The sequence below is a fragment of the Serpula lacrymans genome (genome assembly GCF_000218685.1).
Source record: "Serpula lacrymans var. lacrymans S7.9 unplaced genomic scaffold SERLAscaffold_1, whole genome shotgun sequence".
NCBI classification, from domain to species: Eukaryota; Fungi; Basidiomycota; class Agaricomycetes; order Boletales; family Serpulaceae; genus Serpula; species Serpula lacrymans.
The window spans coordinates 5,155,150-5,179,220 of NW_006763290.1; the positions used below are offsets into that span (position 1 = coordinate 5,155,150).

The window sequence follows — 24,071 nt, forward strand, 5'->3', positions numbered from 1 at the left end:
CAGAGGCTTTGACCGTGCCCTGATGTTCACGTTGTAGAGGCAGGAGGCAGGGCGAGCTTTATCCCGGATAGGTTTACCGGAATAGGTCTTAACAGTGTAAATTGTGGCTGTGTCACTTGCTTGTACCTGGCCATCATGGCGGCGCTTTCATCGTCGGTTTCTGAAGGACAGACGTCGGGGCAAGAAAGAGAGGATGAGAACTCGTTAGACGTAGAATTACTGAAGGAAATTGGAAAGAAAGCCCTGGTAGACGCCTTGAACTCGGTCAGTCATAGTCCAGTTGCCTGTATGCGAGGCTGAATGCATAGCTGTGCTCAGGTAAATGGTGCAAAGACACTTGTCCTCGACAATACACTAGCAGGATCGCTGGGGCTTGTAACAGATGTTTCGTTGCTGAAGGTTCTCTCTTCTCATATGTTGCCTCAGAAATTTACCAATCCCGGTTTCTGCAGCATCATGGCGTGGACAAGATGTACTGGCTTGAGTCAGGTCCTCTAACGTCTACAACGACTAATATAGTTTATCTCTGCCGGCCCCTCATCAAATACGTGAAGATAATAGCTGGTATATGCTTATCTGGAAATGTCAGGTTAACTCTCTCATCAATGTTCAGATCAGATAAAGAGACATGCCAAAGAATCACTCAAGCATAACTATACGCTATTCCTAGTTCCACGTACCTCGACGCTCGTATCGCGAATACTAGAAGAGGAAGGAGTACTCGGTGACGTGACTATATCCTCGTACAACCTTCAGTTCATCCCTGTAGCAGAAGATGTCATTTCGTTGGAAAATGACAACGCGTTCAAAGAAATATGGGTGGTATGCTTGCTAATTTTACACTCTAGAGCTTTATATTCAACTTAGCTATCAGGACGGCGATGAAACTGTCATATATAATTCGGCATTAGCTCTGGCTTCTCTGCAGAAGCTATACGGCCAGTTTCCTCGAATCATCGGGAAAGGAGATTACGCTGCTGTGAGTCTACCTAACGCCTGTCTGTACCAGTGACATTTCTCACTTCGAGCAACAGAAACTTGCTACTCTGTTGACTCGCCCTTTGCCTTCACAATCTGCCTCTAGCTCGAATGACGCTCCAATACCACCTGGGCAGATCGATTCTCTGATCATCCTAGATCGTCATGTTGATATGATAACGCCATTCCTTACCCAACTAACTTACGAGGGTCTCATTGACGATATCATTGGCATTAAGAACTGTGCGTTTTTCACCCATTTCTCCCAAACTCACGATTTCATCATCTTGTTCTACTGTAGCTCATGTTGAGCTTCCGTTAAGCATGCTGTCGCCGCCAAGTGCTCAGAATCCGTCCAATCCACCAGCTACTTCTTCATCTGCCACTCCTGTCACATCAATAAATAACGAGAAAACGAAGAAGCATCACCTCACATCCGCAACAGACCCTTTGTTTGCTGAGTTGAGAGATCTGAATTTCTCAGCTATTGGAAGAAGACTGAATAAAATCGCACACCGACTTGATGAGGACTATAAGGTGCGTAAATACCTAGTTCCTTTGGCAAATTTTCTCATAACTGGTATAGGCTCGACTGCAAGCGAAGACCGTTGCGCAACTGCGAGATTTCGTGGGTAAGCTTGGTGGGCTACAAACGGAACATCAGGCTTTAGGACTTCGTAAGACGACATGCTTGACTAATTCTACTTCTTTCCCTTTGACACTATTCTTAGATACTGCACTATCGGAGATGCTAGTTCCCCACACTCAAACGCAGACATTCAACAAGTCACTTGAAATACAACAAAGTAAGTGTTACTTTCTTGGTTCTCTGCAAAGACCTTCAATTGTCGTGCCGTTTAGATCTTCTTGCGTCGTACGAGGTGTCTGCGCAGATCACTGCGATAGAAGACCTGATAGCCCAGGGGGCCGACATGCAGCTAGTGGTAAGGTTGTTCTGTCTCGCTAGTATCACCGCCGGTGGTATCAAGAACAAACCAATGGAAAGCATCAAGCGTGAGATACTGCAGGTAAGTGATATACAACCTGCCCAAATAGTATTTAGCTTTTAACTTCTGGCTCCTAGGCTTACGGGTACAACTACCTCCCTTTACTTCTTGCGTTAGCTGCTCCTCCACTAGCTGTACTCCTCCCAAATCCCCTTCCACCTTCTACACCGCAGTTCGTCACCGCAGCCAAATACCCCTTTACGACTATCCGCAAACCCCTGCGTCTTCTGATCGATGATACCGCGGATGCGTTGGATGAACTCGAGAACGACATCAGTTATGTATACTCCGGATATGCCCCCATCAGTGTCAGGCTCGTGCAATGTGTCGCCCAGAAAAGCGGAGTGTTGAGCAATCCTGCGGAGAAAGCCTTGGTTGATGATGTAGATGGGAAAGGAAAGAGCGCCTCCGAAAGGAGGGTCCATGCTCATCCTATCGTCGGATGGAAGGGCTTTGAGGATCTGCTGGCCACTATCCCTGGAGAGACGTTTGACATTGTGCAGAAGGCCCGGGGCGCTCCGCTGCCTTCAGCATCTTCCGTCGCCTCACTATGTGAGTGGGGACACAACCGATTTCTGAGACACTTACTGATATGTTTCACAGTACGTCCACATGAACAGACAACTACTACTGTTGTATTTTTCTTAGGAGGGTGTACATATACTGAGATCGCTGCTCTAAGATGGGTCAGCCGACAGAATCGAGGTAAACTGAGCTTGTCCTCTTATGAACGCAGCATAGTGACATTATTTTCGCAGGCCGAAAGTTCTTGATTGCGACGACAGGGATTGTAAGCGGTTCTAGTCTGGTCGAGAGCATTGCCGGTGTTGGCAAAACTGTAGGGTCTAAAGAAGCTGGTATTTAATTTGGAACTTCCATGATGGTTTCATGCTGTCTTGGTTGGTTTCTATTTTTTGTACAGTACTTCACACCACGGACCGTTGCATTGAACCTGCTAGTGTTAGTGTCAGCTCCCGTACGACTGCGGATCTGTGGTTTCACTGTTGAGCCACGCAGGGATGCCTGGGAAGGGCATTGGAGTGGAGAAAAGACGTGATCTAATGTATTCTAGACCGTTTATTGATCTGCTATATGAATGTTACCACCAGCAGACCTCCCGGTCGTCAATCAACGCGACGCGACGCGTCTGTTTGGCTTGCTTTGTATCCACGACCCCAGAACCCCTATCATCTAAACCAGGGACTCGTTAGGCTCGCGGCAGGCTCACGCTGGAAGCAAGGCCCGTCCGCAAACTTACGCTGCGAATTACTGTACTAAGTAATAACTATTGAGTTTGGGCCTTTTTGACGTGCTTATCTCATGGAAGATTCTGCCTATATCTACACACATTTCTATGTTGGTGGTGAAGTGTATGTATAGATTTCCCAGCCCATCGACGTGCCATACGTGCCATCGTGGTGCGAACGGCAGGCTCGGTGCGCTGATTTTATTGTGAATTCTCAATGGATTTAGCGCTTGACGATAAGAGCGTACTGAAGCTTCGAAAGTGATGCGCTCTCCAGGAGCGTCGTCGAACAATTAGGAGGGACCGAAGAGTAGCAGGAACACGTTGGCAGGTACCGAAGTTGGGTCATTTACGAACAATATTACGTAAGGGTAACCGGGGTCCACTTACGCGGAGTACTCAGCGGGCCTGTCAATACGAAGAAACTCGTATAAGGTCCGCCCAACTTGAACGAGATGAACTTTTCCTCCCTCCTTCAGACCGCCTCCACGCCCCCTTTCCGCTCTCCTCCGTCTGTGCTCCATTTTATTCAGTGAGTTTCCTACTTTTTTTCTCGGTTTCCCCGAACCTCCTAACTGAAATAATGACGTTTCTGTTGTATTTTTGCTCGATCGTCACATTAGAACCCCTGTTACGCTTGCCTCTAGTCCTTAGCTCGCCCTTTGACGTGCAATTCGCCACAAATCACCTATATTTTACTCCCTCTGAATTAATGGCACCACGAACGGAAGCAAAAACGGCATCTGAGAAGCCTGCAAAGAAGAGTGAGTTCTGTTGTTGCACTTGATCCCCCCCGGTTCTGTGCTGACCCATTATGACCTTCTTAGCGAAGTCGTCTGGAGGTGGTGGGCGTAAGAAGCTTAGTGCATTCAACAAATTCATGCAGTCTGAGATGGCTCGGTTGAAGGAGACTGAACCGCAAGCGTCGCATCAAGAGAGGTACGTTGAGTATCCAGATTTGTCTTACGTGCGTTTTGCTGACGATAACGCATGATCTACCTAGATTCAAGCAAGCAACTTCCAACTGGAAGACGGCGAAAGAAAATCCCAAGGCTGTCACGGCTTGATGGACGACCAGCGCACCCTTTTAACGAGCGGCACGTCGTCGCTGTGTATTGTACCCTGCTCCCCGAATTTCTTGACCGTTGTTAACTCAACGACACATTCCACCACACTCAAAGTCTGTATGCTTAAATGACTGTTATACTTATTAGCGAGCTACCTCTTTTCTACTTTGATTATCTCCTGTTGTCCTTTTTCTGAGTTTTGGGATGTGGTTGTTTTGGGTTCTAGTGTTGCTACTAATTATCTACATTCACGTCCTTGCTAGTTGTCTTTTACTACAATATTATTATGACTTCTTGAGCCACTCGTATTTTGGATAGTGTGATGACATCAAAGTGGATCAGCGCTCATGTCTAGAAATAGCATGTATTTTCGACATGTCAACGACGATCTCCGTCGAAGTTACCTTCGCAACATGACAAATGGTCGAACGGCACCGGATCTGTTATTTTCCAGCACCTCTGAAAATAAATAGAAAAAAGAAGAAAAGAAAGAAAAGAAAAAGGGTAGGAAAGTAATTTTGAGTGTATCTGATAATAAAAGAAGATGCCGAGGTGATATGGCCGAGAATGGGCAGGTCAGGAGGAGTAGCAGGCGTGGGAGGGTATTTCCATATCTGACGAGCCCCTATTTGTGGAATATGCATGTTGCTCCCATGCACCAAAGGTTAGACTAGCGCTGTTTGGTGCATCGCCGCTCTTGCTCTTATTACAGCTGTGTCTCCCGTTGTCCCGTCCCTCCCTCTTTTGCATCTCTCTGCCTGCTAGCTCATATCTCTGTGCCCCGCATCTCCCAGTTGCATAGTACAGCATGGAGCACGGGTGTATTATTGATAACGATAACGAGCAAGCTATATTTCTATTTGAACACGATGAACCTCCCAGCTATCACCAACGCCCATCACCTTCGCCTATCAGTCCCTCGTGTACTTCCTACGACATATCGCCACCCTCGACCCTGCTTTTGTCCGATCACAGCCATCCAACAGTCGTAGAACAGCATTCTGGGGACATGGCTCACCACCCAATTTCACATCCCACTTCTGATTTTTCAGATAAAGGCAAAGGTGTATCCATGCCTCTGCCCATCCGTGCGCATACAACCACCCATCCTTTCCACACAGACGCCATGTCCTCCAGCTCTGCGCTCGAGCCATCCCCATCTCGCTCTCTTGTCGCATACTCGCCTCTCGCTCCACTCCATTCAATCACTCCTAGCCCCAATCCATATCATCTTCACTTAGACACCATCAATCTCCCATTCATGTCGGAGCTCCAGCATGCCCTGGCTGCATCCGGATCATCCCTTACCAATCACACCCATCTCTTCGAGACACCAGTATCAATGCGTCATAAAGGCAAAGACAAGGAACTTCCCCCATCGTTACCTCCCTTATCGTTTACCCCAGCTGAACTAGGATATGGCACCATCGATTGGCCATCCCCTGAGCCCGTGTCACCAAACCCTGGTCCTTCATCATACGGATCAGGTCACACTTCTCTTCTCAGTACCGCCCAGAGTCCATTTCCATCGATCCAATCTCCTGACGCGCATCCGGATAGCCGCCCGGGTGTGACAGAGGACTCGCGTATTCTGACACGCATGCCTTCGCGCAGGCGCTCTCTCTCTAGCCTTTCTGTGCAGTCAACACGTTCGTTAGCCGCACGCTCCATGTCACGAATAAAGACAAAATTCAACGGACCTAGGAGCCCTGGCAGTTTCGCTCGCAAACTCTTCTCAAAAGCCAGGCCAGAGTCAGCGTCAACAAGTCCCGTCGAAATCGGACCCAGCGTGGGGCTAACAGCAGATCCCAACCTTGGAGATTTGGCCATAGTTGGTCAGGGCAGCTGCTTCCTACCGTGGAGGACCGATTATAAGCGAAGTACACCTCTTCCTCCTTACCTGAGCGTTAATGCAGATGGTGTCTTGAGCACGGACAATGCTCTCCTTTATCACCCGCCTCAGTATCCAGATGGCGCCAATCTGAAGGGAAAAGGACGCTCTTATTCATCGCCCTTCCCCACATCTGTCCTTGACATTGTTCCGGCTGTTCCTGACGAAACCTTTGTCCCATTGCCTATCGTAGTGCACAACTCATTCGACGAAACTTTACCCCGGGAGCTGAAATTGCATATACTTTCTTTCGTCGTATCCTTATACCACGAAGACCACGAACGTAAGAAAAGCACCGGGTCTTGGACCGCGAACAAGGCTTCTTCCTCTAAAAATAAATGGGTAGGTAGAGACAGGGGCATGCGAGAACTTGTGAAATTGAGTAGGGTGAGTATCAAGCCATGACAGATTTTGACTCAACTATATTGATACTGCTACCAGGTTTCGAAGGCGTGGCAGGCCCTCGTCTTTGACGGTCAGCTATGGATGGATGTCAATCTACGATCATTCCCGAAACTGCCTACGGCTCTCCTCTTGCGTCTCTCAGAGACACCTGGGGCTTTCGTAAAGAAAATCGACCTGACGGGTCATGTATATCTGTCGCCCTCTACCATGCTTAACTTGACGAACAATCTATGTTCTGGGCCAGAGTCTTCTGATTCCCCGTACACCCAACTTATTGATGTCAACCTTCAAGGCTGTTCAGCGCTGACATCACAGTCCTTGCACAATCTCATCATCCACTCTCCTTTCTTGCGCAATCTATGTCTCAAAGGCCTGGAGGCGGTCACCAATGTGACATGCGACCTCCTCGCGCTGTCCCCTCATCTCACCTCGTTAAACTTGAGCCGGTGCCCTAACATGGATGCGCAGGGAATTCTCAGTCTTTCGTCTGCGGTGCTCCGCCATGGAAATCGGCTTGCTCTGAAGGAGCTTCGGCTATCTGGCCTGCAGGATGTTGACGACGAGGTCATGGCGACTTTAGGTAAAGCTGCACCCTATCTCGAGGTTCTGGATATAGGTTACGCTCGTAATCTGCACAACTCCGCTGTTGACGCATTCATCGCATGCACCGAAGAGGACGAGAACATTGAGACTGTCACGCTGACAGCACGTCAAGCAGGCCGGGAGTCAAGGGACGTGAAGAACTATCGCCGACGTCTGACCTCGCTCCGACACATTGTCTTGTCCTCATGCGTATTGCTTACTGATATAGCATGTTCCCACCTCGCGCATGCCGTTCCACGTTTGGAAATCTTGGAATTAGGAGGCATAGGTAGCGAGCTCAAGGACGAGGGGCTTATCCGGCTGTTGGAAACGACACCTCTTATCAAGAAAATCGATCTAGAAGATGCCTGCGAAATTACTGATGCTGTGATCGCAGCCATCACTCCGGCTCCGCTGACAGATACGACCTTACAGCGTGGGGTTGTGTCGAATGAAGCGCCACAGGCTGGACACGCTTTAGAACATCTGGTGGTATCATATGCTAGCAATCTAAGCAACGAGGCCTTCAAGTCACTAATAAGCAACTGTCCGCGCCTTCGAGTCTTGGAAGCAGATAGTACAGCCATGTCAGGGAGCGTGCTGAAGCAATTCGTGCGGCTCACTCGCAGCCGGAATATGTGCAATCCTACTGTGGTCGCTGTGGACTGTAGAGGAATTGGGGAAAGTGTCGTTAAGGAACTCTCGGTCTCGACTCGTCCGAGGAGGGGCTGGAGGTCATGGGAGGCGAGGAAGCTTGGTTATCTCGATGGGCGAGACGAGGAAGAGTTGAAAGTAGGACAGGACGAATGTGACGATAAGCGTGTCGTTCTCAAGTCGTTCTACTCGTGGCAGACGGTGGACGCTGTTCGTGCGGCACGAGATCGACAACGTAAGTCGACGCGACGGGCCAGGAACGTTTCTGGGGGGGGTAGCGACACGGAAGATGCTGTTCCTGCGTCTGGGAGATCCGGGATGCGATGGTGGTCCCCAAGTGGAAGAAGGTCCTCTGGCAACACCTCACCTACGACTGGAGATGCAAACGATCGGGACGGCTGTACCATCATGTGAATATTGTATATCGTTGCTGGTGTATTTTGATTCGAGGATTTGTAATATCTGACTGTTGTACGCTTTTTCTCTTTCTTTCTTTCTTTCTGTTGCTGTAAAATCGCTTTTGCTTGCTCTGATACCGGTTCTCCGTCTGTCTGTACTTGTATAATGTACTTCTTATCTCTCTCTCTCTCTGCTTTTTCTTGAATAGTGTTGTATAGATGAAATCGAATATATTTACCACTTACATTACGAGTCGTAAGATGTCTGTACGAGAATCTAACCAGAGGACTTTCTCGGCTTCCGTTTCGACTTCTTCGACGCCTTCGATTGCTTCTTTGCTTCTGATATCGACGGTGTAGTTCGACCAGATTGACCTTCAGTGGCAGCGTCAGTCATTGTAGCCTCTTTTCCTACAGGAGAGGCATGAGAGATCGACGAGTCGTCGTTTTCGCCATGACCTGGTTAAAGTCAGCGGGTGCATACTATAACGTAGAAGGAATAAAAAACCGACCGGTAAACGGATCTATTCGTGGCCTTCTACGCTTTAAACCTGCATTTTCTGAATCTTTCATCTCATCTGATTCCACTGCACGTTTCTTTCCCATCTTTTTACTCTCTTTCGTCTCTGCCACCGGCTCCTCGTCGGGAGTAGCTGGTGAAGCCTCATCAAATACCTGAAGATCCTCATCCTCCTCTCCACTGCCTTCCTCCTTTAGTTTCCGTTCATACTCTGCTCGTTCTGCCATCTTACTGGTGATTGTTACGGGGACGTGGACGTTGCTTGTGCTCGCGCTCGTGCTCGCGGCACCTTCTGTGGCATCGACAGGTGGTCTGATATCCTTCGCTTGAGCTATGGCATGCTTGATGAATCGACCAGCAGCCGCTTTGTCGATGCCGTATTTTTCTGGAAGAAGAATGAATAAAGAAGGTAGAGGAACAAAAGACACGGGGCTGACTCTTTTCGTCCGATTGTTCAGCTCCCTTGACTTTGTCAAAGTATTGTCGCACTCTGTCCTAATTTACTCGCATCAGAGGACAATGACGATGTACATATTTGAGTGCGTTTAGGGCTCACCAGTTCAGCTATGACGGGATGTGTTCTTGGATCGATCCCTCGGGATTTGAGATATACTATATTGGTACATATCTCGTTCGCCATCATCCGCTCTCACATAACGCTAAGTACTCACTGAAAACGAGATCGTAAACTAGATATGGGAGTAGCACTTGTAGTTTGGCTTGCTGGATGGTTTCGAGCCCTACGACGGTTTCTGGAAGTGATTTTGCGAAAAGAGGCTCCAGCTGTGTTTCGAGCTCATCGAGAGAAACGTTTAGCGTGGCAAGCTTTGCCTGCAGCTTTGTGGTTTCTGAAGTCATTTTGGCTGTTGATACTGGAATCTCAGAGATTCCTCGAACCTGAATCTAACTTGAAAGTCTGCAAAGAGCCACTGGCAAGTATTGAACTTTTTTTGCAAAGGAGACCACGTGATTACACCTATCTTCGCTGCAAAGCGGACAAACAGCCGACAACATACTCTTATGGTGAGCCATTTCAGAGACTATTGGAAACCTAAGCTGAAGATGTTTCAAAATGCAGTCCTCAGAACTACGATACACTGCTAACACCCAGTTAGAGCACTGTAAGTGGTGTGCTGTCGCTATACGTTGAGTTGCTAAGGTCACTTTTTTGCAATATCGCAGTGCACGCTCGATACACAGGAACTGGTGCGCCCTGTGCCTATACTTTGCTAGCTAGAGCTGACACATAAACATTTTCTATTTGATAGGGCATGCCGATTTGACAAAGTAGTGAGTTGGTTGCTTACTATGTTATTGCATCCAATACTAAATCACTGTTAGTGATTGGCTCACTCATCAACACAGGGATACGCTCTCGTCCATTGTAGGACATCCAACGCTGACGTCTTATCTCGCCATTGCGGACGGCGAGTCGATTGGGAGAGTAAAATTTGAGATGACAGAGGTATGCTCTGCGCAGCTAGTGTTTACAGTTCGCTGCTTACTCATTCTCTGTCAGCGCATGCTACAGCCTTGTGGGCCTCCTCCACGAAAGGATGAGGACTAGTACAATTCCGTGACGTCCCGGAGATCGGTTTCAAATTAAGTTAGGAGGTGCACTGGTGAGCCCTCGTCAACCTGCCCCCCTGAAGAGTGCTTTCTGACGCTGATGTGTTCCTTTTAAGCTGTCAGTGATTGAGCAGATTTCCGAGGTGTTAGAAAAGAAGACACTAGCTACACCTGCTTTCGATTACGGCTCATCTTCTGTTTAAATAATCGAAGCTGCAATGCGAGAGTGTAGATGGCCTGGCGCAAGTCCGCGTACTTTCGTGGCGATGGTTCTCTTCGCTTGGCGAGTGTGTTTGTCTTCTGTTCCCCTCCTCGAAGGCTGTGCCTTGTTCCCCTTTTAGCACTTTCCTTGAGTCGGGTGATCCATTTGATCTGAGTTACGGATATCCGTTCCAATGATTGGATCGTTGTGTAATGATCATGCTTTATAAGCATGGTCATTCACAGCGATCCACTTGTGGGTGTGACATTTTTCCTTAGACTACCAACTATGGGATGTAGTTTATCCATTATGGCCATTGTACTCGGAATCAAAGCTTGAAATAAGAAAGTAACGCCCAGGTGGGTGGCCAATGGCGTCTTTGGCGCGCCGTTCGCTTGTCAGCCAAAAGGCTGTCCTGTATTCCCGGGCTGTCGGATTGATTGTCCAGTACTATACTACTCTGATACCAACCATCACAACTGCTGTGTCTCTGTCCTGTGTCTTGCTTTTTCGTTTTCCCCTGTATTCTCGACATCGACATCGTACGTTTCTTGCAACTGTAATCCACGCTTTTTTGTATCGATACTCGTCCACCGCTGCTTCATCTCGTACACGCTTTGGCGCTTTGCTAGACCGCATAATTCTCTTTGTCTGCTGAATACCCTACAATCCACCAGTACCACCGAAACGTCCAGTGATATCTACGGCTATCCTTCATTGAGGCCACACAAAGACCAGGACCAGTTTCATTCTCTAGACGCTTTGGCGGGGCCACCAACAAGCTTATAACCTTTCAGTTCCTGGTGGTCGAATGGCCTCATCATCAGCACAACCTTGCCCCATCCTGCCATCGATATCTGCAGGCATACTGTTTTGTACAGAATCCATTCTCACCCCACGCTCCTCATTTTATAATAACTCACCCTCGGTTTCACCGCCTACAAGTTCACCTCCCCGTCCTTCGTCATTCTCCAGCACAGATTCAGGTTATTCAAGTGTTATGGGCGTCAGTAACGACAAGGATTCAAATCGGCTTCGGAAACTCTCAAAGCCATTGACCCATCTCCCCGAATCCGATCAGAGGGATTCCGTTATTCATGTGGACAATGCCGGGGAGCAGAGCTCTCAGACCTCTCCGAAACGAGGCAAGCGTCTCTTTAGTTCGACCTTGCATCGCACGAAGAAGAAGTCGCCAGCACCTCTTGAGGCAACTATTCCCTTCCCCGTAGAGTCACAGGCTCATACTACATCTCCATCCGATGGTTACCCCGTTACTCCCACTCAAGAAGAGACACCGGTAACAGCTGTTCCACCCGTGAGAGCCGACACGACAGGCCACAAGCCGACCGTTGGCTTTGACGAACGGAAGTATTTCCTCCACAAGCGGGGTCTAAAGCATCACCCATATTCTCGCGATGAGGTTCCTTATATGCAAGCATACAACCCCACACTTCTTGATAAGTAAGGTCGCACATCTAATGTTATCATCCTCAACTGATTTCATTTTGCTATAGCGATCGTTTCACGGAAATCTTGATACAGCGACTGAACCCAAACGGTTCACCGTCCTTCCATAACTACGGTAAAACCCCGCCTTCTAATATCCTTGATCTTGGCTGTGGCACAGGTCGCTGGGTTCTCGATACTGCGACTGTGTGGAGAGAGTCTAAAGTGACTGGACTAGACATTGTAGATGTGATTGATGATCCGAAATTTGCCCCCAACAATGTTTACTGGGTTCGAGCCAACTTGTATGCATTATCTCATTCCGTAGCTTCGCAGTACTGATATTTTTCGTTAGCCTTAAGGATCCACTGCCGTTTCATCAAAACACCTTTGATCTTGTGCGAATGGCGAATTTGTCGCTATGTATTCCGTACGACAAGTGGGACTACCTGCTATGTGAAGTCCGCAGGATCTTGATGCCCAACGGACGGCTGGAGTTAATTGACGACCAGATTTTCTTCCCATACGAGAAAGCCCCATCATCTTCTCCGTCAACATCCGTTCCATCACTTGCCCTAACTGTGACCGCGCGATCCGAATTCGAAAAAGATGAAGACGAAGCCACCACCGATAACGATACCTCTGAGGACGACGACGACTTCCAAAGCACCAAGAGCATACTCACGAGCGTAGATGACGATGACTCGTGTAGTGAACAAGAGCCTCTCTTGGAAAAGCCATCCGAAGCCCGTATAGATCGTGCGGCGGAATGGAGAGCTAATGTGGCGAAGTCTAAAGATCTCGAAAACGCCTTTGAACAGATGCTAGTCCAGAATGGCATATATGCGCGCCCTCAAGAAGTCATCGAAATCATGCTCGAACAGGTGTTTGGTCGATACCACTCTAACAAAATCAGCACAATGTATCTCGCTCTCGCTCCTCCTACGCCCGACAAGGATTCCGACGAGTCTTCATTGGTTAGCACAGACAGTGGGAATAAGAAATTCAAGGATTATAAATGGATGAATATCGAATGGGATAAGAAAGAGAAGAAGGAAAAGGGGAAGAAGGGGGACAGGTCCAGCGGAGAAAGTATGGCCTCCTTCTCGCAGATTCCTGACAGTATCAGCGCGAAAGCAGCAGGTCGATTAGGCATCACTCCCAACAAAAAGGGAGAAAGGTTGAGCGAGGACAGCATTTTTTCTTCCCCATCTGTTCCAGATACCATCAGTACAAAAGCAGCTGGACGGTTAGGCATCACTCCCAGCAAAAAGGGAGAAAGGTTAAGCGCGGACAGCATTTTTTCTTCCTCGTCTGTTCCGGATACCGTCAGTGCGAAAGCGGCAGGCCGCCTGGGCATCAACACTCCCGCCACACCTCCTCGACCTTCCCCACCAACACAGTCACCGGGTCTTCTTCTATGGCCATCTACGTTTATTCCCATATCCCCTCTCGAGTTAGAGATGCACGCATGCAAGAATTTGCACCTCCTTCTTGGATGTAAATCGGCTTTGGCCGACTACCTTCATAGCTTAAAACGCGAGGATGGTGTTCCCGTAATCAGCGATGAAGAATTCACAAATATCGTCTGGGATTATGAGTGGTAGGAGTGTCATATTATCTTCTTTGTGTCATGAATTCTCACGTGATTGTAGCTTCCGTCGCTCGCGCTTCAACTGGCCTTCAGAAATTCCAGAATATCGCTTGGACGTACCACTCACAGAAGCTACCCCGAGATCTGCCAACAATGCTCGTGCCTCAATGGGCCCTGATGCTATGCTGGGACATCCTCGCCCAGCTTCTACTGAGAACGAGGCGATGACTCTTGTGAAACGTGATGACCTAACCTTCGTACGTGCCATCAGGGTGTATGAAGCTGTCAAAGTAGACGAAGACTTCAACCCCACATAAACATCACCATCGTACCTGCATTCTCAGTAACACTCGACCAACAGTGTTTTCTGTATATCATTCCCACTTCTCTATTATACCAGGCTTTGTTTGCCGGTCTCACGTTCCTTTTATTCTTCTGGAGGGACATTTTTTTCCCATTGCTTCATTTGTCACCATCATTGATTTATTCATTCATGCATGATGTTCTGTTATTGTACTAGCTTGGAGCACTATCATTTGTATTCCCATTGTAGTGATACCTTACCACACTGCCATCAGCATATTTCTACTATACCTTCACGATCCTTCCTTTGAGCAATTAAATAACCATTTAAACATTACAATCATGCCTTCCCTTGTCCTGGCCGAAGTCTACAGACCTGATCTGGTAATTATAACAGACTATGTGTGTGTAGCTTTTGTCAGCGAATGAGTAATTTAGTAGATTCCAGAACAGACACCATGACGCGTCTCTATACAAACGCTCGTATAAAGCCAGAGCAATGCATGCCATCCTCGTGTCGCACTCTGATTGTGCCATTTCCTCAACCTCACTGAAGCCATGTCTGATACATTCGTCAAGTCGTTTACGCATCTTAAAGATCGGCCCAAGGCCGAACGCGCACTTCCAATGCTACAGCGTATTGCGTCTCTCGTAAAGCCGATCATGCGAAAGCGTAGTTGGGTGCTGCCTGTACTTTCTGAGTTCTTTCCAGATAGTCCCAACCTAGTCGGTGAGTTTCTGGTATACATTTCAACCCCTGATTTATGCATGAACTGTCTTTATGTAGGGCTAAGTAAGTTCGAACCTGTAAGGGTATACGATCCTACGGTTCTGACTCGGACATGATGATCTACAGATATTAATGGAGGGGAACAGATCCTTCTGAGACTACGACCAGCATGGGCCGCTGATACTTTTTACGAAGAAGAGCAAGTGGTGAAAGTAATGTTGCACGAGGCAAGGAAGCCAACATTGTCCTTATCACCCTCGTCTATTGCATATACTAATACCCCCCTGATAGCTCACTCACAACGTGCATGGGCCTCACGACGAGAAATTCTACAAGTTCCTTGCAGGCCTCGAAGACGAGTACGACGAGTTGAAACGCTCTGGATACTCTGGGGAGGGCTTCTTCTCCAAAGGACACAGATTGGGTACAAACGTATCGCACAATGTGCCGCCTCATTTAGCAAGAGTAAGGGCACTGGAAGCTGCCGAGAAACGAAGAAAGGCTAGCACCATGCTGGGCAGCGGTGGTAGGTTAGGCGGGCGCGTCGGTACGATGCAAGGTATGAGTCCAAGAGAGCTAGCCGCACAGGTACGTTCTTCTATCTGTACTTTTGTTTTGGACCAAGGCGAATGCGTCACCCCGTGTAGGCCGCTGAGCGAAGAAAACGCGACGAAGTAGCGTGTGGATCAGGTGCCACTGCACAGAAAGAGGCTGCGAAGGCTGCGAAGGAAAGCGTTGGGAGTAAGGTCTTCATCGACCTCACGAACGACATAGATGATTTTGATCCTACCACCGCCGCTGGTCCCTCGAGGAGAACAACATCATCATCAACATCGACTGTTATATCCGGATCGAACAAACCATCAGAGCCTAGTTGTGGTCCTGCAGTTCGCTTGACTAAATCCAGACTCGTAGGTAACACCATTTCCGGTCCACATCAGAAAGGAAAATCATCAACTTCTGTGGGGAAGTGGACTTGTCCGTCATGTACCCTTGAAAACGACCCTTTTGCGTTACAATGTGATGCATGCCTATCCGAACGTCCACATGAACCTTCACATGGGTGGACATGTGTAATCTGCAGAGAAGAAGATATACCTCACGAATTCTGGTCATGTCGGTTTTGCGGAAATATCAAAGCGGAAAGCGTCCTTGCTTAAGCCAACTTTCATGGCAATTGTTACATCTGTCGCCCTACTTACTTTCCTGTATACCATGTAATTATTTTGTTGTATTGCTTTTATTTAGGTTCACCATAGTTTGAATATTTTGACATCTTGATTATTATCAATACCACCTTCTGACATCCCAACGAATATATTTGTGTCGAAAGATACCTTCACTTCTTCAACACGAAGCTTTTGCTCTGCACAAAAAAATACTATGAGAGACATTGATATTAGAGTTATACAACGTACTGGCTTCATGCAGGAAAACCGACAGTGTGTCATTGTTTCGGACAGTTAATGCTATTAAAGCCATCCTTCCTTTCAAATTTCCACTTTTATCATGATTTAGCGCGAGCGAGAGGACAGCAATGAGGGATGGTACGAGGAGGGGATCGAAAACCTGGCCAATCGGTTAGCTCCACGAAGGCAATCGGTTTCTGCGAATGTCTTTACCAAATCAGACCCAATGATAATGTCGGCATCAATGTCGCGCAATAATGAAAGTAGATGTGGAGCTGCTAACGAATCGAGTGCATCAGTCCAGTTCAACGTACGATAGTGTATGTTAGGGTGAGACGAAGATCTGTCTTAGACACAGTCAAAAAAGTTTTAAGTCACAAGGGCGAAGAGCTTACTGCACTGTAGGCGAAGATTGTCACGACATCTTGAAAGGACATCTTCGTTGACGTCAGTTAACCACAGAGATGAGTGTGTACCTGGAGTTTTGCTTGCATCGCATATTTGCTGTTGTAGACTGGCAACGATGATGCCCAAAAAACCAGTGCCGCATCCTAGCTCCAGGACGACCTTGTTCTTAACCAGCGCTGAAGACGAGTAAATAGCAAGTCATAAAATCTGATCAGTGTTTCCTACTGGGGCAAGATATCAAGTATTGCGAGAGAACAAGACTCGCTCGCCAGGTCCGAAGACCAGTAGTACCACCCTCAATAGTAGTCTGTGACTCGAGCAATGTCGTTGTCTGGTATGCATCGCATGCCTCCCTATTAACAACGAGTTTCTCTAGCTGAGGAAGTTTCCAATAATGAGTTACATATGATTCGATTGGTGGGCCACACAATGAAAGCGGGTTGTTTGGCTCACTATAATTGAGCCGATTTCAACAATTTCTGAGACGTCACTTATATGGTACGCACGGAGTCGAGGACATGAGTAACGATAGGTAATGGTTGTAAATACGAGTGTCGATCTCGTCATCCTTGACGTATCATTGCTGGTCAGCCTGTCAGCCTTCATAGGCACCTCAAATGTGGCATGCCTCGTCTTTGGGCATCGTTTCCAGAAGAAAGGTGGCCCATTTCCAAAAGGTTTGCTGGTAATGTTTGGAGGGAGGATAAGTCTTGAGATGTGGGTTCAACAACACAGAATCCAGAAGAAATGTATGGATTAAAGAGAAAGGTAAATGGGTTGGGAATGATTGCGTCTGCATGGGTGAAAGGGCGGAATATCCGCGAAGCAAACCAAATAATTCCAGTTGCCCATCAGACATGATAGTATTGAACTAGGATAACTCTCAGCCACATTCCGGTTCCATGAACTGGCGCGCCTGCCCTAAGTATGCACGTGACTTCGTCAAGAAATGCTTCAAGTTTTTCTGCATCTACTTTTCTCAAATGTTTGCTCTTCTTCGTAGCACATCTCTACGAGCTGTCCGCCCTCGTGGTTTAGTTTCTGTGCATCATGCTCTCCCATTAAGCTCAGTGCGTTCGACATCAACGTCTGCTGATATCGAAGATGATTCAATTGTTGAAGACATTGAAGCTGATGTCGAGGAAGAAACCACTGTAAGGAACCTTCGGTATGAAGATTGGTTAATGGAAGAAGGCTATAGATACAGAGACTCGAAGCCTCGTAATTGGCTTGGTGGCGAAGTAGTTGAGTCCGTCCCTTATTCTCAGCTTTTCGTTGTCTCATCGCACCTGACATTTTCTTTTAGCCTTTTCCTTTGAATCCATCTTTCAAGCCGCCTATCCCTCTCTCGGATACCTTGCGCACCCTAATATACAGGCAATATATGGCTGACCCGAAAATGAATAGTGTTCGCGCACTTGCCACTCAGTACCATCTCAGTATCAAGCGTGTCGATGCGATATTACGACTGAAGGGTATGGAAGCGCACTGGGCCAAGGTTCGTGTATTTCAACTATTACGGCCGTCCACATGGATGGTACGCATGATGAGCATAAACAAAAATTCGATTAGTCTTTAAGACTACTACATGGTTACAATTTATTTTCTTTCTGAATTTGTGTACCATTAGCCGAACTATGTGCTAATGATATATCGTTTTTCTAGGTGATTAGTTAGTTTATTATCGAAAAATGTCAAGAATCGCTAACGATATGTATATGTGTTTGTGCATGATCTATAGGAGGTGGGTTTTCTTTTTATATTTTGGATGAGCCTATACTTCATTCGCGAAAAAACAAGACCGCCGTGGTGCCTTACATCGCCCGGAAATTGGTTATAACGTTTTCAACCCCATCTGAACTATAGCTTTTGCTTTATTCATAACATAAAGAACCTACTGAACGTTCATTTTCAGAATCGATCACTTCAAACAGGCTTCGTCAAGGGGATGGAAGATGTCTTGGGAGTAACTCAGCACATGAGAACAAGGGTATCTAAATCCCTCGCATCTGAAGATCCCACAAGACATGACGTCCAAGAGGCTGATGCGCACGATGAACAAGAAGGTTCAGACTGGGCCCGTCTTCGCTATCAACGTATGTTCTGGGAGTCGATTCCTGAGGGTGAAGGCAAAGTACGCTTGCGTCTATGGCTGAATTAACGTTAGCTAATCCTTCCACGAAAGGAACCTTTGATGCCAGATATCCTCGAGAAAGCACGCCAGGATATGGAGAAGCAAATCAAGGAGACAAGGGATGCTAAATCACACCCCACTCTTGTTCCGCGGTTCCAGGGTAAGGATCACGATAAGATCAAATTTGTGAAGCCGGAGGGACGTCCTGCTATCAAGTTTGTCGATGTCGGTGGCAAATTCCTCGACGTAAATGATCGTAAGAGAAGAATTGCAGAGAGCGAAAGGAGATCCAAGGTAAAGGCGAGGAGAAAGGAGGCTGCTTATGCCTCGAGAACTGTTAGTTAATGTATCGATCGTTGTGGTTTTCTTTATGTTATGTTCAATTCGAGTTATATAATGCTTACACATTGCGATTCAAGTTGGTTGATGAATGCAAAATGCGAATCAAATGTCTCATTCTGCGTGACTGTTTACTACTACGTACTCTACTATGGATCAGTTGAATGTTGAACTGGTACAGTATGTGCTCCTCTACGTACTCGTTGAGGTCACCATTGGCCTGCAAAAACAATACCACCACTTCGTTGTACTGCTTGTTTGTTGAGAACTTCATAACTAGTGTCCCAGGACGTAGAAACTCTCTTGCCCTTATTATATGGACTGCGTTCTGATACCATACATTAGGTTTCTAGTTTGCCGACATATCAACTTGTTTGCATCAAAGGTTCGAATGCCCCGCCTGGGTAGGATGATCAACTAGGTAACTTACAGCAAGGAGACATGTGAGGATTCAATAAGCAAATCTGAAATCTAGCCTTTGATTTCCCTCATCCTTCGTCGTCTCGATATACACTTCTCGTTCCTACATATAAAGACAATCACTTATTAAAAAAACAGGTCAAAGCAGTCTCAGCCTAGAAAAACTTACCTTAGGTGACATTTCGTTCCATTTTTTATCTCTATGTTTATTTATGCCTCGATAAAAAAGGAATGTGAATATGTACAGAACAATGTTCATCGAGCAAATTCCAATCAGGGCACGGTTGCCGTTCTTGTCTGCCAAGAATACATTTATTAATGCAAGGGAAAGAGCAAGTGTAATTTGCTTACAAAGTGGCTGGTAAATAGTGTTCGATAAAGACACTGTCAGACAGAGAGGTAATAGACATCTAAATTAGAGAAACCCACCTGATCACTGGTTCGATAAATATTTGCCTAAAAAGAGTCAAGATGCTGTTTTTATTTAGAAAGCAAAAACATACATATACGATAGCTCCAGCTTGTACAAACATATTGTATATTGAAGCTGAAATCGTTCGAGTTCGAACACTGAAAGAATTTCTTGATGCCCAAGCCACTTGGATGGGATGAACATAGGGGAATCCAGTAATCAATGTGACAACAGCAAAGTATACCCATTGCGAAGTTGATGTAGTGAACGTGTAAAGTGCTATAAGGAGGGGAAGGGCCCAGAATTGGAGGATTATCGTCCCTGCCACTCTGCTGTCGATGATTTCACTGAGGTATGCAGTGAACAATAGCATAACTAAGCCGCAAACAGTTGACGGAATGCTCAGTAGGTTCGATTCAGTGGTTCCAAAACCAAGGTTACGAAGAGACAAGGTCAGATAAGTTTGTGGTGGACCAACAGGTACTGTCCAATAGTCAGTTTGGTGTCTGCTGATAGCATGAAATAGCTCTTACTCATATGAAGAAGGCCGAGTACATACAGAGGCCACATTCTCCAGTCACATAACGCAATGAAGATCATACGAGGCGTCAACCCTTCGCGGTTATGCATGTCCGACTTCGATGGATCATCTCGTAGTACTCTACATCATACAGCAGTTAGATACATCACAAGCACATTTTCCCGGTGTGGGACTTGCCTGTTGACCATGATTATCTCTTCCCTGTCATACGATCAATCCGGTATCACGATATAGAGCGTAATGAGTAACTGACCGCTCAGTGAACCACCCCTTCGGTCGGAACCATGCTTTGGTTTGAGTAGGTCCTGGAGGCATCAGAAAGAATGAAGATATCCCTACAGCAAGTGTAAGCAAGCCCTCGATAAGAAACAGGTAACGCCATCCAGCTCGTTCTGAGTTACGCAGCGAAAGGATGCCCGTCGCAATAAAGGCGCTGACAATCATGGTGACGTAGTTGGAAACCCAAAAGTATGCAAGCCGAATCGTCACTAATCAAAACTATCAACACATAGTTCAAAATCTTCATGGTACACATACGCTCGGATTTCGTGAAGAAGTATGAGAGGTATAAAATCACATCTGGGATAAAGCCACCTTGCAGAAATCCTAGTAGGAATCTAGGAAACCATTGACAGTGCTTAGTACTCGTTTCCTCAAGCTGAATGTGATACAAACCTTGTAGCAAGGAAAGACGTGCGACCGGAAAGCCAGAACTGGCATGTGGCAACAATACTCCAAACCACCATCTAACAAGCACTTATGAAAAAATCACAAGGACGACAATTTTCTCGCAAACCTGAGTGGGGACCCATACGTCAGGCCCAACTCTCTTCGAAATCAATTGGGATGGAAGCTCTGCAATGAGAAACGAAAGTCGAAACAGAGTGTTACCAAGATTGAAGTCGTTTGTTGTCATATTAAGATCCTGCAGGAAATTGTCGGTGTTGGCCTGGGATATGTTCGTCCTGTCTAGATCTAAAGCGAAGAACATGATGCTCGCCCAGATCATGATGCGCACGTCAATCTTGCGGACAAGATGCTACACGGTTAGAGATAATCACTAACAAGCGAAAGAACTATAGCTTAACACGTACCGCCTCCTCCCTCCAAGTCCAGCGAGCGTCAGGATCGAATCTGTGAGCATTTTCATACTGGACTGGAGGACGGTATGCTTCTAGAGTTGTGGGGTCATCAAATACAGAAGGTTGTGTGGCAATACTGTCTAAGTCTTGCTGAGGTCGCCTGAAGAAATGCCAAAAGTGTTTCGGACGTTGCTGGATTGGGGCACCCAGTGGCAGAGCTTTTTCTGAAACATTCGTTGTACTCATCGTCGGGCTGGGACCGCTCTTGCTATCGACCTCACTACCGTCTGTAGACGGATTCCTCACAGCGAGACGTGGCAAAAGTCGAGTAGTCATGTCTTCGAAGGTGAGGATTGAAGGTGCGGATCCAGGAACCAAAGCAGATTCACTTCACTTAACGCTCACTGATATACCGTAAGTCCACGCCATGCATAAAGATAAGATATGGCATCGAAGGCTCCGAACACTAACGACACGGTGTATTGCGCCTTCAGCCACCGGATGGCGCGATGAAAGAAGTCACCATATCAACTCCATATGTCAATTTTGGCAAATTCACAGCGCCCCTTTTGAAAGATTTTACACTGATATTAGTTTTGAAATTGCTGAGAACAAGTGATACTCTACGCTTTCAATTACTGCTGAAATTGTCAATTCTTCTTCACCGTCTAGGCATGCCCCTACCCCTTCCCCTGAGCGCACGTTGCGCAGCACCAGGTGGTGCGCGAGGCCCAGCATTTTGCTATGAAATCCACTTATCAGTTAAAGCTCTGATAAGAAAAGTATAAATACGTACCGCTTCACTCTGAGGGTTCCTGACAGTCTCGTCTACACTCAAGATCAAGCAAGCAGCTTCAGTGGCGCTGCTAATGGCGTTTACTTTTACAAGGGAGGGTTCCCAAACGAATGCGTCCATGTTGTCGCGCACACCGTCGGCGCCATCGACATCGACACCATACCACTTTTCGCCGGTTGCATGCTTCATTCTGAGTTTATTCAGAATATCAGTAGAATCCAAACCAGCATTATCACAGATTTGACGCGGAATGGTTTCTAGCGCTTTTGCAAACGCAGACATGACCAGTTGAAGTTTCCCTGGAATCAAAAGCGCATCTTTGCGAATGTGCGCAGAAAGATCCATCTATGCGCACGATAAGTGTAAGAGTATTAGTGTAACTGCATGAAGCGTACCTCAACGGCACCTCCTCCTGCAACGATGTCGCCATTTCTCACAGCACGTTTTACAACCATGATAGCATCGTGAAGACTTCTCTCTACTTCTTCAATAAACTGCTCCGCTCCACCACGAAGGAGAAGAGTACATGTTTTAGCCTTGGGACAATCTACGAGGATGTTATATCTCTCGCCACCAATCTGTCGCTCCTCGAATGAGCCACATGTCCCAAGATGTTCACGGGCGATATCCGAACATGTCGACTGTATCGACCCTCCAACTGCCTGAACAACCCTTCGCAGATCACCGCCTGGGACACGACCAGCACAGAAGATATCACGGTCTGCGAACCACTGAGTTGCCAAGTCACCGATCGGAAGTTTGCTCAACACGACTTTCGCTCCAGTTTTTTCGATGGCGTCCAATTTTCGGTAGATGATTTCCCACTCAGCGTCCACAATTGCTTGATAATCTGATACAGCATCTACGCGTACTTCGGCATTATCCTTCTCAGCCTTGAGCTCGAGTTCGACGTTCAGACTGAGAATCAGAGGGTTTTTGAAGGACTTTGGCTGTTGCTCTGCGCCAGCGTATGTGAAGGTCTTTTTGAATGCAACGCCACCAACTAACAAAGAGTCCTGCATGCCGCCACCGGGAATCTTTTTAACACCAATGAGAGATTCGTCGAGGTCATCTTGATCAAGACATTGAACAGCATCAACAACCATGTTAGCAAAAAATGGTTTCTCGGAATGAATGAGCTTCGATGACATAGACGTTGATGCACATTTAAGAAGGAGAGAGCGGAAACGCCTGAGGATACATCAGCGATGGCTCGACAGTTGCGATGATAAAAAATGGAGACTTACTCGGGGTCTGATTTGTCGATGGTAACCTGTATCTCTTTGATACGATCTATAGCCTGTATACAAGTTTGAGCTCAATTTGCCTTGTTTAAGGCGACGTTAATCTACAGACCAGTTGGGATGCCTTTCGAAACCCTTTCATGATCATGTGAGGGCTCACGCCCTCCTCGATGTAACCACGGACTTCTTTCAATAGCTGTGCTGCCAATAGCACGACACTTGTCGTACCATCACCAACCTCAGAATCCTGTGCCCGAGCGATGTCAACCAACGTTCTTGCAGCTGGATGAACGATATCGAGCAACTTCAAGATGGTTGCGCCGTCATTTGTTATCTGAGCTTCTCCACGTTCGTTGACGATCAGTTTATCCATTCCTCTGGGACCGAGAGTGCTCGATAGTGTCTCTGAGATGGCAAGACATGCAGATATGTTGGAAAGCAGCTGAGGGTTTCCTTGAGATGTATCTGTGCCCTCCCGAAGGAGAACTACAGTTGGTTGCTGCAAAAGATAGAAATCAGTGTGTATCGTGATAAAGGCAGTGCTTTACTCTACCATAGGAAGACCGCGTTGCATTTTGTGATGATGGATCCTTGAGTGGATCTTTCTGAAGCAAACGTGATGGCCAGAAAGAAACCTAATGGCAAGTATCTGCAGGTGCAATTTACACTTGTTTTGCCACACGCGCCATTTAGG

The 24,071-nt window shown here is 47.0% G+C and overlaps 12 protein-coding genes across 12 annotated transcripts; 7 read left to right on the top strand and 5 right to left on the bottom strand.

The window, feature by feature from the left end:
• Positions 1-133: 133 nt before the first annotated feature.
• On the top strand, positions 134-3,010 carry SERLADRAFT_359168 (uncharacterized protein; the record flags this gene model as incomplete). Its single annotated transcript, XM_007312894.1, has 13 exons — positions 134-264; positions 319-399; positions 453-564; positions 614-822; positions 875-979; positions 1,035-1,225; positions 1,320-1,515; positions 1,565-1,655; positions 1,710-1,784; positions 1,840-2,006; positions 2,063-2,537; positions 2,589-2,690; positions 2,744-3,010. Coding segments are annotated over 13 exons (2,042 nt in total), but the record flags the coding sequence as incomplete, so codon positions are not given.
• A 673-nt stretch (positions 3,011-3,683) lies between these two features.
• SERLADRAFT_444644 (uncharacterized protein) lies at positions 3,684-4,600 on the top strand (the record flags this gene model as incomplete). The annotated part of the gene is made up of 4 exons (XM_007312895.1): positions 3,684-3,763; positions 3,855-3,995; positions 4,059-4,170; positions 4,235-4,600. 3 exons carry the CDS (start codon positions 3,944-3,946, stop codon positions 4,296-4,298), a joined length of 228 nt encoding a protein of 75 aa, XP_007312957.1.
• A 1,040-nt stretch (positions 4,601-5,640) lies between these two features.
• On the top strand, positions 5,641-8,244 carry SERLADRAFT_345287 (uncharacterized protein; the record flags this gene model as incomplete). Its single annotated transcript, XM_007312896.1, has 3 exons — positions 5,641-6,576; positions 6,631-7,146; positions 7,198-8,244. The coding sequence occupies 3 exons, from the start codon at positions 5,641-5,643 to the stop codon at positions 8,242-8,244; spliced, it is 2,499 nt and encodes an 832-aa protein (XP_007312958.1).
• Positions 8,245-8,505: 261 nt separating this feature from the next.
• SERLADRAFT_376678 (uncharacterized protein) lies at positions 8,506-8,834 on the bottom strand (the record flags this gene model as incomplete). The annotated part of the gene is made up of 2 exons (XM_007312897.1): positions 8,506-8,639; positions 8,741-8,834. The coding sequence occupies 2 exons, from the start codon at positions 8,832-8,834 to the stop codon at positions 8,506-8,508; spliced, it is 228 nt and encodes a 75-aa protein (XP_007312959.1).
• A 2-nt stretch (positions 8,835-8,836) lies between these two features.
• Positions 8,837-9,668, bottom strand: SERLADRAFT_376679 (uncharacterized protein; the record flags this gene model as incomplete). Its single annotated transcript, XM_007312898.1, has 4 exons — positions 8,837-9,133; positions 9,186-9,243; positions 9,305-9,360; positions 9,420-9,668. Coding segments are annotated over 4 exons (598 nt in total), but the record flags the coding sequence as incomplete, so codon positions are not given.
• Positions 9,669-9,754: 86 nt separating this feature from the next.
• SERLADRAFT_455695 (uncharacterized protein) lies at positions 9,755-10,859 on the top strand (the record flags this gene model as incomplete). The annotated part of the gene is made up of 7 exons (XM_007312899.1): positions 9,755-9,771; positions 9,827-9,869; positions 9,931-9,954; positions 10,017-10,038; positions 10,090-10,213; positions 10,268-10,370; positions 10,434-10,859. The coding sequence occupies 6 exons, from the start codon at positions 9,769-9,771 to the stop codon at positions 10,313-10,315; spliced, it is 264 nt and encodes an 87-aa protein (XP_007312961.1).
• A 660-nt stretch (positions 10,860-11,519) lies between these two features.
• SERLADRAFT_412541 (uncharacterized protein) lies at positions 11,520-14,140 on the top strand (the record flags this gene model as incomplete). The annotated part of the gene is made up of 4 exons (XM_007312900.1): positions 11,520-11,980; positions 12,034-12,270; positions 12,321-13,568; positions 13,621-14,140. The coding sequence occupies 4 exons, from the start codon at positions 11,520-11,522 to the stop codon at positions 13,874-13,876; spliced, it is 2,202 nt and encodes a 733-aa protein (XP_007312962.1).
• A 182-nt stretch (positions 14,141-14,322) lies between these two features.
• SERLADRAFT_455701 (uncharacterized protein) lies at positions 14,323-15,927 on the top strand (the record flags this gene model as incomplete). Its single annotated transcript, XM_007312901.1, has 5 exons — positions 14,323-14,592; positions 14,650-14,655; positions 14,719-14,819; positions 14,884-15,180; positions 15,240-15,927. The coding sequence occupies 5 exons, from the start codon at positions 14,421-14,423 to the stop codon at positions 15,750-15,752; spliced, it is 1,089 nt and encodes a 362-aa protein (XP_007312963.1).
• Positions 15,928-16,522: 595 nt separating this feature from the next.
• Positions 16,523-17,281, bottom strand: SERLADRAFT_455705 (uncharacterized protein; the record flags this gene model as incomplete). The annotated part of the gene is made up of 4 exons (XM_007312902.1): positions 16,523-16,585; positions 16,635-16,861; positions 16,916-16,977; positions 17,038-17,281. Coding segments are annotated over 4 exons (582 nt in total), but the record flags the coding sequence as incomplete, so codon positions are not given.
• Positions 17,282-17,397: 116 nt separating this feature from the next.
• Positions 17,398-18,977, top strand: SERLADRAFT_376691 (uncharacterized protein; the record flags this gene model as incomplete). The annotated part of the gene is made up of 5 exons (XM_007312903.1): positions 17,398-17,426; positions 17,456-17,653; positions 17,716-17,908; positions 18,323-18,543; positions 18,595-18,977. 4 exons carry the CDS (start codon positions 17,594-17,596, stop codon positions 18,886-18,888), a joined length of 768 nt encoding a protein of 255 aa, XP_007312965.1.
• Positions 18,978-19,276: 299 nt separating this feature from the next.
• Positions 19,277-21,583, bottom strand: SERLADRAFT_444656 (uncharacterized protein; the record flags this gene model as incomplete). The annotated part of the gene is made up of 12 exons (XM_007312904.1): positions 19,277-19,405; positions 19,472-19,599; positions 19,654-19,660; positions 19,732-19,758; positions 19,806-20,197; positions 20,248-20,375; positions 20,433-20,456; positions 20,509-20,743; positions 20,793-20,872; positions 20,931-21,001; positions 21,052-21,294; positions 21,350-21,583. The coding sequence occupies 12 exons, from the start codon at positions 21,581-21,583 to the stop codon at positions 19,334-19,336; spliced, it is 1,641 nt and encodes a 546-aa protein (XP_007312966.1).
• A 415-nt stretch (positions 21,584-21,998) lies between these two features.
• SERLADRAFT_364820 (uncharacterized protein) lies at positions 21,999-23,951 on the bottom strand (the record flags this gene model as incomplete). Its single annotated transcript, XM_007312905.1, has 6 exons — positions 21,999-22,079; positions 22,134-22,478; positions 22,529-23,324; positions 23,381-23,433; positions 23,490-23,876; positions 23,931-23,951. 6 exons carry the CDS (start codon positions 23,949-23,951, stop codon positions 21,999-22,001), a joined length of 1,683 nt encoding a protein of 560 aa, XP_007312967.1.
• Positions 23,952-24,071: the final 120 nt, after the last annotated feature.